This window comes from Scardinius erythrophthalmus, assembly GCF_964197995.2.
Source record: "Scardinius erythrophthalmus genome assembly, chromosome: 9".
Classification (NCBI taxonomy): domain Eukaryota; kingdom Metazoa; phylum Chordata; class Actinopteri; order Cypriniformes; family Leuciscidae; genus Scardinius; species Scardinius erythrophthalmus.
In genome coordinates, this window is record NC_138229.1 from 14,047,410 (window position 1) to 14,058,870 (window position 11,461).

Genomic DNA, 11,461 nt, shown 5'->3' on the forward strand with positions numbered 1-11,461 from the left:
ACACATTAGAGAATGGAAAATGACATCAGGCCTAGCACAGTCTGAACAGCGTTGAGGAGAGAGGTGAGAGGTTGAGAATGTTTCAAACAACAGCAGTTTGTATGTTTGCCATCAGCTGCCAGGTCTCTTTGGCCCTGCTGTATGTCACAGCCACATGCTTTGGCAAATCATTAGCATGTTAAGAAAATATAGCTGGCTTTGATTTCTAAAAGGAACAAAGTTGGTTCTCACTGGCGTACAAGCAGCCAATCAAATCTGCGTGAGGTAAAGCTGGGCGGAGACTTCAGAGAACAAAAACATTCAGGAGCATTCCTCAGGTAATGAACATGTTCACCATGAAGTCGGACACAGAAACATGCTGATTTATGTCACCTGGTTGTCCATGCCAAACTCGCTACGGGCAACAACTTTTTCTCCAATCTCGGGGGGCTACTTCAAAACTGCCTCATAAAGCGGGGTATTGTTCAGTTTTAACTGTGCAGTGCTGCTGATGACATTTCCTTCCTGTGGACTATAGGGTTTTAGATATTTGACTCAAGAATGTCTTGTTCATAATGATGGCTCCTGGGTCAATGAAGCTCCTGCACTGTGAAATGAAGGACTCATAGAGAATTCAGCATGTAGGCAGATATAATTTTTTGGTTTCAAACATCAAATTTTAATTTCATTATTTATGTTAGATATAGAAGTACTAAATTGCCAATACACCCTATAGCAATATTTGCCCCTCTGAACCTGTGAGGTGAAACATTTCAGCTCACTAACCAGATCCCAATAGTGCCATTCAAGCCAGCAGATCTGGAATACATTATGAATCCCCCCAGTCACTGACAGAAAAGATGAATAATTACCTGATTAAAATGTCTCAGTGACTGATTTATGCAAAAAGAAGCTGCAAGATGTTCCTCCCCTGGGACATTCGGTTTATTCAGTGCTATCAGCTGCCAGTAATACATTGTATGTATGAAAGAGAATATGACACTGCACTTGCAAGGCTGACACGCAAGGTAATTTAAATGGCTGTCCAACTGAGCTAATTTTCTGTATTTTAAAGTGAAAGCCATAACATAATATATCACAAACATGTATCAAACTGCATTTATAAGCAATGGGGATGGAGCTTAAATGAAATAATTTCTCTCTTTTGAGCATATGGTGTTCTTTTTGTAAAACAGAAATGTATTTACATGTCTTATTGACATGCTATCATGCACAGGAACTTCACATTTGCAAACCTCATGAGATGTAAGTCAAACAGTGAAACATTTCAAAATAATGCATATACTTGTAATGCTGGCACCTTTATTTTTTTCCTTCTATATTTGCAATATCAGAATTGTCCATAGGCATTTAATGACATTTTAATTCTTAAAAGAAGAAGAAACAGGCTTTTTAAGTATGTTTCAGAGAGTATACTAGAACTGCTACTGCAGCGGCAAGATATTTTGTCTACAGTAGGTCTTGTTTACTGTTGCTTTCAGTAACTTGGGACATGCATTTCGCAAAAACAACCACAAGCAAGAAAAACCTGCGAAAACACATTGATTAAAAAAAATATATGATTTACTGTTTGCTGGCAGAGACATCAAAATGTTATTTTCACTTGGACTGAGAAAATAGCGTTTTGCACAACTTCTCTATAAAAAAATGACTAGCTCTAAACTATTTAGTAGATTTATGAGAAAAGTGCAAGAGATCAAACTGAATTTAACCCATCTTTTAAATAAATATTTGTTCATCAAAATAGTGGCACAACTTAATGTCTTGTATACTTCATTTTTTAGACACATAAGGGGTTTAGTTGGGAGAGGAGAGGGGCATGCAAGCAAATGCAATGAGGTCAAAATGAGTATCAATGACAGCTGGCATTTCTCCTACTTCCTGCCTGATGCACAGTAAAGACCAAGACCAAGATCCTTTACCCTTTTAGCAAATCTATCCAAATAACCAGAACATTGCTAATGAAGACATTAAAGTGCAACAAAACCACAGCTTTCTGTTAACATATACCAAACCAGCACAAAATCAAATAGAAAAAAAAAAAAAAAAAAAAAGAATATTAATATGTGCAATGCAAATGTAAAGAGGACTATTGTACTTTACTGCACTGTTGAAGAAAATAGGCATTAAAGACCCACCAGAGGTCAGATTTTCTTTATACTGGGTTCCTTTTAAAACTAATTCCACCAATTCCACCAATTGATATGAAGAGGGGAGCACAAGATTTCCTGAAGTCAACAACCAGCTTTTTATGTCTTGTTGACCAGGTGTCAAACATATCACATCCCCTCTGTGAGCTGTCTCATCATTTTCTGTAATGAACCCCCTCAATGTGGTGGACTGTAGGTCTCAAATATGATGATGTGATTACTTTAGCACTTGGCAACAGTCATGGATTATAGCACATCCCTGTGGGAACCTGGTGCACAGAGTGCCAGAGCATTGAAATAGAGTCATGCACTTTGTGTTCCATCTATCTATCTATCTATCTATCTATCTATCTATCTATCTATCTATCTATCTATCTATCTATCTATCTATCTATCTATCTATCTATCTATCTATCTATCTATCTATCTATCTATCTATCTATCTATCTATCTATCTATCTAAGAGCCCCACAAAAATATTCATGCATACATAGACCTCTACACTGAATAAATTATAAATGTGTTCAGCATTCTGTAACAAATATTTTTCAGATTTTTTAGACTGTTGTAAAGTGAGCAGGATGTATTCAAATGTGCGCATGGATTCAGTAGGCATGTATTTATGATACTAAGTGGGGGCATCCTGTCTCAGAGTCCTCCGTGGCTCTACGGCACCCCACAGATTTCCAATGTAAATCTGTAGTGAAAAATGGAACTGCAGCGCGCTCTCACAGAGAGGTTTAGCTGTGTGTCTGTATCAGGTCAGTAACTAGCGGCATGTCTGTCCTACAGTCTATGGTTCTTCCTATGTGGAGTAGCATATCAAATTAATGAAAGTATAAACCCTTTAGTTTAAATGTGCTCATGTGAATAACCTTTATATACAGTTATTATGTTGTGTTTGTTTTATGTTTGGTCTGAGAATAGACATGACTTTGTTTTCCTCACTGGAAAACTTGCACCAACCTGAGAAAAAAAAAAAAAAAAAAAAAAAACATTTGGATGTAATAAATACATTAACTAAAGGCAATTCTAAGATGGCATTCTATGCGTTTGTCGTGTGTACTAAAGTATGTCAATCATCATTACAGCGTCGGAATAACGCAAGGGCATTGGAATTCTGCCAAAAGTGTGCCTGATGTGATCAGCAATTAGAATATATAGCTTACAAAATGTTTATCATGAATCTATCTATCTATCTATCTATCTATTGTATCTATCTATCTATCTATCACGAGGACAAATTATAAACTTAATATTAAAATTAATATTAAAATATTTTCATTATAATTCTATCATTTGCTATCATTGTGAGAACGTTTAGTGCATTTGGAGGAAAATCTCACCCACGTCTCTGTTCGATCTCACACCCACACAGCGAACCTGTATCGCGGTATTCTACGGGATTTTACAATTCCAACGGAACCATCGAACCATTGACGTCACTTCCGTTGTTGAATTGCGTCAGTTACGAAACGTTGCCATTTCCGCCTGGCCGACGAAAGGTCTACGTTTTACCATACCGATTTACTCCATCAAAATGTCTCTGGGCGTGTTATCTCCTCACTTGAACACTCCACCAAATAACCAAGGCATACTTATCGGCGACAAAGTGTATTCGGAGGTGTTTCTGGCCATCGATAGCTCGATAATACCCGATGAAAGATTCTCCACGACTCCGTCCATGCTCGATGGCCTCGACCATGAGACTGAAACAGATCTGCGGATTCTGGGCTGCGAACTCATCCAGTCTGCCGGGATTCTTCTTCGTCTGCCACAGGTTACTGTCTAACTATGTTTTTATATATGAATTCATTTCTTTAGTTCGAATTCTAATTACCCAAATGTGTAAAACGATGCGCTTAGCACAGCTAGCTAACTTAGCCGTAACCGGCACATTGAACCCGACGGCCTTTTGTCTGGCAGCGAGATGATTTAGATAATGCCAGCCTGAGCCGTGCAATGTATTTGGGGTTGTAGTTTAAAACAGATTATTTGTTGTTATACAACAAGTGTTGCTTTACTGTGACGTTAAGTAAAGTGGATTGAACGTCTTTTTAATGTATTATTTGGTATTTTGATTAGGTGGCGATGGCGACAGGACAAGTCCTTTTTCAACGATTCTTTTACTCGAAGTCCTACATCAAACACAGCTTTGAGGTAAGTCAGAAATACAAAAAATGTGTAAGCTGACTCGACGCAAGTCATGAAAATAATTAGTGTGGTTTCACTTTAAAACAGATTGTTGCCATGGCCTGTGTGAACTTGGCGTCAAAGATTGAGGAATCGCCGAGACGAGTGAGGGATGTGATCAATGTTTTCCATCACCTGAAACAAGGAAAGGGCAAAAAGTAAGTCGATCCTGTGTTTGTATCATTAGTTTAGCTTAGGGCTGGGCGATATGGACAAAAAATCATATCTCGGTATTTTTGGGTTAAATGGCGATATACGATATATATCTCGGTACTTTCTACATTTTTCCATTTGGATAAAGAAAATCTGTATTTATTTAAAAAACATGCCATTTTCATCCTGCCCAATGATATCGTACAAACAATGTTGATATTGGAGGATATGGAAACAAATATAGTATAATGTAGGCTATGCAATATGTGCAAAAAGGTGGTTAAAATCACATTACATTCCAACAAAAATAATGCTTTTGTTTTTAAATTGACTAAAGGCTAAACTAAAAATGAAAATAAAAACAAAAGAACTTAAACTTTTAGCCTGCGTTTGATTACCACGTTATAATGGTCACTTTCATAAAAATATACTTGTAGGTTTAAAATTCCCCATATGGCATATTTATTGTTTCCAACAACAAATATTTTAGCAATATGTATATTTTAGTCAGAATTATTGCGCTACTATTCTATTGTGCTCCGTCTGTTTGGCCCGCATGCGCGCGGCGTCGCTCATTCACGGAAGCTTGAATATTAGCGGAGATTCAATTGCAGAAGCTCGTCCTCTCCTGACAGTGAAATGGACATATTTGTTTGACTTTCTAACATTTACAGATGGAGAATATACCTGTGAAATGTAAGTTAAGCACTGAGGAAAGCAACACATCTCAAACGCATTAAACAGCGCAAGTATTTATCTGTCAGTCAGCAACAGTATCTGTCAGTAAGCATCTGACAGGGCAAGCTGCTTTAAACTTGTTAACTATATCTTACCAGTTATTTTGAAGCCCTTAATATAAGCTTGTGTCATGTTTAGGACAAATTGTACTATGTACTTTCACTGCGGCAGCTCACACTGCGTCTTCCGCTGTTTTTCAGATGTGCTCGTATCAAACTACTGTATCGATATAAACGGTATTGCCTCATTCCATATCGTTTCAAAAAAATATATCGATATATCGTACAAACTCGATATACCGCCCAGCCCTAGTTAAGCTGTTAAGTATTTAGAGAATTGTTTTTGATCGTTTTTTTTAGATGTGTAACTGTTTTATTTACCATTAAATGCAAAAAGGTTTATTAGATAAAATCTGTAATTTCATATCCCTCAAATATTTGTGTGTTGTATTAAAAATTGGATTGGACATTAAATTACGATCTGTTTGTTTGAAACCATTTTGAAGAAATTGTGTCATAAGCAAGTATAATCTTCAAAGAGAGTATGAAATAAAGCAGAGAATGTGGATGCCATTGAAATGTATTTTTTTTAAATAACATATGTCCAGCATTAATCTACATGAGCCCGTTTACTTTTTTGTGTTCTACCAGGAGCAGCCCTCTTGTCCTTGATCAAAATTACATTAACACCAAGAACCAAGTGATCAAAGCAGAGCGCCGTATCCTTAAAGAGTTGGGCTTCTGTGTTCACGTCAAACATCCACACAAGGTGAGTTTTGTTTTCTAATTTTCTGGTTTTGTTGCTATCAATTCTCTTATACGAAAATCCTGATAGTGTCCATAATTCAAATAATGAAATAAAAATTTTCAACTATTGCAGATCATTGTCATGTACCTACAAGTGCTTGAATGTGAGAAGAATCAGATGCTGGTTCAAACAGCATGGTAAGTGTGCTTTTGTCCTTGAAGCTCATGAAAATGCACTTCAAATTATGACTTGAAAATTTTTCCCCTTATAGAGGAGACATTGGATCAGGTTTATGGTTGGACTCGTGCTGTGTTTCCACTAGTAGCTGTCATTATTTGCTGTTAAGAGCTTGAACTTGTGAAAGAGTTTGCTACTTAAGCATCAACAGGACTTAGTGGAAACACTGCATTATAAAGTATGAATTGCATTGTAGCTTGGTATACCTAAAGGTAAGATAGGCTCACATTATTCTGGCATCCCCCCCCCCTTTGTTTTTGTAATAAAAATGCAGGATTAATCTGTAGGTCATGCATTATTGACTTGTTGCACATCATTGAGGTTCTGGCTTATGGAGAGCTCTGTTTAACTTTGTCCTTTCTCTACTCTTTGATTAAAGGGTAGCCCATGGTGGTAAGTGTCACAGAAAACACCCGAACTCCTCAGGCACAAGACCCAGGAACCCCTCCCACCTTATTGGCTGGCCTTTTCGAGGCTGCCAGCCAATCCAGTGAGAGCTCTCAGCGGAGGTTGGCTTTGCTGGGGGGTCCAGGATTTGCTTTTTTTCCTTTTTCTAAAAAGTGCTAGTAGTTAGTTGTGCACTTTTTGATCTATAAATACATATGATTTTTTTTTAGCAGTGAAAACAGTATGTTACTTTTTTTTCCTCAAATGAATCATGTTCATGTGAATTTTGTCACAGTAAGTTGTCCCCTGATATCCTCCGTGAAGTGATCCTTGCCTCTCCTCACACCTTTTTTGATATGGGGTTTGAAAAGTTTCGATTTCGCCAAACATGCACGTTTGTTTCAGCATGTTGCTTTAGTTTTGTGATTTGAGATGTTTTATTGCTCAAATTTAAGATTACACTATTGCCTCCATCATGGCTACATTTAAAAAAAAAAAGTGAGGGAAAGGACATAAAGTTAAACAGTCTCCAGAAAAAGCCATATGAGAGAGAGAGAGAGAGAGCATGGCAGGTCTTGCATAGGTGTTTCTTCATGTTTTTCAGGAACTATATGAATGATGCCCTCAGAACCAATGCGTTTGTGCGGTTTGAACCTGAGACCATTGCGTGTGCCTGTATTTACCTCGCTGCTCGAGTGTTACAGGTATGTCCTTGACTTTATTTATCTTCATTGTTTCGATTTCTTTATTTCATTAAATGCTTTCGTATTTCCGCAGATTCCCCTTCCTTCCAAACCACACTGGTATCTTCTTTTCGGTGCTACTAAGGAGAACATCAAAGAAATATGTATTAGCACGATGAAGCTTTATTCTAGGGAAAAGGTAACTTAAGTTTAAGAAACTTACAGATTTGAATTATATTGTCTCTTTATTTGTACTTAATAAACTACTTGGATTTTTCTTAGATGCTGTTGTTAATACTCTATCCATTTTTCAGCCCATCAGTGAACAGCTTGAAAAACAGGTGGAAAAGAGGAAGGTGGCCCTGGAGGAGGCAAGACTAAAAGCCAAAGGACAGAATCCCAATCTCACACCAGCTCTCGCTGCCATTGGTGGATTTTCCCCAGCATCAAAACCCTGTAAGTTTGTGTTTCTGTTTGCATTTTCTTATGCCGAGTACAAGCTGCTCAATTTTCAAAGTCGTCGGATCGCTGTTCTTCTCACACTATACAACTGTCTGCGGTACCATTTAGTTGCTGTTGTGTGCACATTACACAATGTGTCTGGTCTACAAAATGCATTTCACAACCAAATGTGCAAAAAGTGATTCAGGAAATAACGTAAGATCATGCGTGAGGCTTGATTTCTTGTTAAAATTATGCACGCAAGAAGCTTGTGATTCATGTTGTCTGCATTGATTCATGGATCGGTAAGTGTTAAGTACTTAGTATCACAGAAAAAAAATCTATCTTTTAATAATTAAACATTATTAAAGACAAGTGAACAGTCAGTAATAAAATTAGAACAAATAAACAAATTACAAGCTTAGTTAAATACAATACAACAAAGTTACAAATAAAGTAAGGTCTAACAGTAGTACTCAGGTACAGAAATCTAATCACTAAATGTTAAATAACACTATCGTGTTCTCTGTATAAATTACATATAGATTAATCTTTTTGTTGTTGTTTGGTTAACATTAATGACTAGGGCTGTGCGATTAATCGATTTCGATTTTAATTTTTGGCTTCCAATGATTATGAAAACAAGATAATCAAGGTATTGCCTAAATGTCAGAATTAGTTCAATAATTACATCATGAAAAATCCTAATACTAAACATGTTATTGCATTATCATGAGTCATGTTTTTCCCTTACGAATATTAAAAGTGACCACTTTTTTTTTTTGGTGGATTGATTACCATTTGTATAACCAGAATGTTACTACAAATTCCATGGTTAAACTGGCTAGTATAACAAAACCGTGGTTACCATGGTTAATTTTCATAAGGGTTGTTATTGTCTGCCCTAGCCCGCTCTAAACCTATAATAAAATGATGTGAATATTTTCTGCTAAATTACTACTGTAACTTTACAAGTCAAGTCATCTTCATTTATGTAGCGCTTTTAACAATGTAGATTGTACCATAGCGACTTTACAGTGATAATAGGAAATTAAAATAACAGATTGTTTTGGCTTTATAGCAGCTCTAGAATAAAGTTATTGTCCAGCTAAAGTTAGTTTTGACTCACTTCCGCCACAACGATCATTAGTTATTAACTTAACGAACCCGTGAGAACGCTGATAGTTCAGTCTATAGGTATGCGCGTTTGAATATATGTGCGCAGGCGTGTAGTCCTTTCCTACAAGCCAACCCTCAACAAACTACTTGTCTGGCCTTAAAATTTATAATATAAATTATAAATTAAAAATGTATAATATAAATTATAAATTAAAAATTTATAATATAAATTATAAATAAAAAATTTATAATATAAATTATAAAATTAAGTCATCCGGGGACTTTTCGCCTACTGTTTTCGAATAATATTCGATTTTGGATGCAGGGATGGGCTTCTGTGCTTCTCACTGGTCACATATTTGATAATACACAATACGCGATCGTCACTCGCACGAACAACACCAATTTGCCTCTGATTTTTACAAAACTGTCAGTGAGTAAAAATCAAGACTTAAATCGTGCAGTGTACCCAGCAGTACTGATAAAGCTTTCTGCAAGTACTTGTCAATTCACAGGCATCTAAAAGTGTTTTCTTTTCCAGCTTCTCCAAGAGAAGTGAAGATGGAAGAAAAATCGCCAAACTCTAAACTAGTACAGGGGTCTGAGAATAGACAATTGTTTGCCAAAAGCCCTTTGAATGGGTAAGTATTTTAATATACACCACCTATATCAAGTACAGCTTAAATTGTTTTATTTTTAACACTGCACTATATATTTGGCCTGGGTGATATGTCTGTACGAATTATACTAGCATATCTGTGACGGTTAAAAAAATCAAGTATTCCTGTTCTTTAACTGAAGTGTTATGTAATTTCATGTGAAGCTGTTTTTATACTGATGCCAAATTTAATCTTTAATGAATAATTTTACCTTCTGGAAGTCAATCATAAAAATAATAATAAATTGAGGTCCCTTTTTTAGTTGTTTATTGCTGTGATTTTGTGGCTGTCTTTTTTTTTTAAGTAAAGTTTTTATTTTATCTTTCTTTCTTAAAGTAATTTTATGTGCTTTGTCAAAATTTTATATTTGTTTTTAAATATTTTTATTTAGCGTTCTATTTGAGTTTTAGTACTTTTTGTTTTTACTTATTTTACTTCAGATAGTTGCTGTCAACATTTCTAATTTTCATTTAAGTTTGTTTTTCATCTGTTTTATTTAATCCTATTTAACAAACAATTTCTAATAGTTTTAGGTAGCAAAAACAACACTGCGTTCTGCCCCTGTTTTGCTGTACTATACTATAATGTTTTGTTTACCGTTTTGTTTTATTTCTTTATATAGCAGCATGAAAAAGGAGAGAAAAGTGTTTCAGAATGGCAAGAACCATAGCCGGTCTCGCTCAAGATCACGGTCTCAGTCTCGTTCTCCACACCGACAGTAAGTGACAACATGCAGTTTCACTTCATGAAGTGATATTTTACACCTGTACCACCAGGATGGACTTTCATTTTCTCTTGCTGACATGTTTTCTTATCCTTAGTCGGAGGAGCCACTCAGGAACGTACAGCTCTCACAGCAGCCACAGCCCATCGCCACGGCAACACAAAGGTCGCAGAGTTTCGCCAGTTACGCAACTCAGGACGGAGCGAGACAGAAAGAGTGAGTCTAGTCGGCGTGGCAACAAAAGGAGGAGATCACGGAGCAGAACTCGCAGCACTTCTCGCGAAAGAGGCCGTGACCGTGACTACGTGAAACACAAGCATGATCGCGCCACCAGTCACCACTGGGACCATCGCGAACGTGAGCGCGACCGCTCGCGTGATCACGGAAGAAGCAAACACCAGAGCAGGTCACATTCTGGACACAGCAGACACAGTAAATGAGACACCCGGCACTGCTGAATGAAACTGAATGGAACTGTGATGGCACTGGACAACAGGACTAAACATTAGATTGAAAAAATGCTTGCTTCAACACAGTTTTCCAAGAGTTAACCTTAAGAAGTGGATGTTTTCTCGATGTTATTGTTCTTGCATCTCTGACTGACTCGTAGAGTTGATTTAAGCAAGGTAGTGGTGCCTTTTTATGTATTGTGTTTTACCGTAAACTTGAAAGTGAACAACAGACTGCTAAATATCTGCCTAAATCAGGGATCACATTTGCACAGGAAGGAGCAGTCCTGAGTCCTGTGTATGTTAAATATTTTTCAAATGCACAACTGTGTTTGTGCACTGTACATATAAAGCTTATTTTTATGATGTCATGAAGACTTTGTATTCATCTCTTCACAAAATAAAAATGTTATAAATAATGTTTTACTTTGTTGTTTGTATTGAATTGCTTCAAACTAATTAAATGGACTACATTTAACACTTATTGGATATTTTTACAAAAGTATTGGTAAAACAAAACCTTATCTAGACCATGTAGCAGAATCAGTGGTAACTACATTAAAGTTCAAATCATTAATCCGTTAGGTATGATATGATAATGTGAACTATGTGAGCTATTTTATAACTTAGGTTAATTTATTAACATGTTAAATTGTATTAATTTGTAATAGCATTAACTCCTAAGTAGTCACAGATTCACAGTCGTGTGTAGAATGAAATGGATTATCATAAAAAGAAAAAATGTTGCGTGGACACTTGGTTCTATCAATCGGTTGGTAAT

The 11,461-nt window shown here is 36.4% G+C and overlaps 1 protein-coding gene across 1 annotated transcript; it reads left to right on the forward strand.

Moving 5' to 3' along the window:
* The first annotated feature begins 3,462 nt into the window (after positions 1-3,462).
* ccnl1b (cyclin L1b) lies at positions 3,463-11,101 on the forward strand. Its single transcript, XM_081373549.1, has 11 exons — positions 3,463-3,930; positions 4,236-4,310; positions 4,392-4,501; positions 5,885-6,002; positions 6,114-6,178; positions 7,210-7,309; positions 7,383-7,487; positions 7,603-7,744; positions 9,390-9,489; positions 10,130-10,225; positions 10,329-11,101. Exons 1-11 carry the CDS (start codon positions 3,691-3,693, stop codon positions 10,669-10,671), a joined length of 1,494 nt encoding a protein of 497 aa, XP_081229675.1. The 5' UTR covers positions 3,463-3,690; the 3' UTR covers positions 10,672-11,101.
* The last annotated feature ends 360 nt before the right edge of the window (positions 11,102-11,461 follow it).

Excerpts from the sequence above, each read along its gene's own strand:
- ccnl1b (XM_081373549.1), top strand. The coding sequence starts at position 3,691 with ATGTCTCTGGGCGTGTTATCTCCTCACTTGAACACTCCACCAAATAAC. Across the intron at positions 6,003-6,113 it reads ACGTCAAACATCCACACAAG|ATCATTGTCATGTACCTACA; the intron begins GTGAGTTTTGTT and ends CAACTATTGCAG. Across the intron at positions 9,490-10,129 it reads GCCAAAAGCCCTTTGAATGG|CAGCATGAAAAAGGAGAGAA; the intron begins GTAAGTATTTTA and ends TTCTTTATATAG.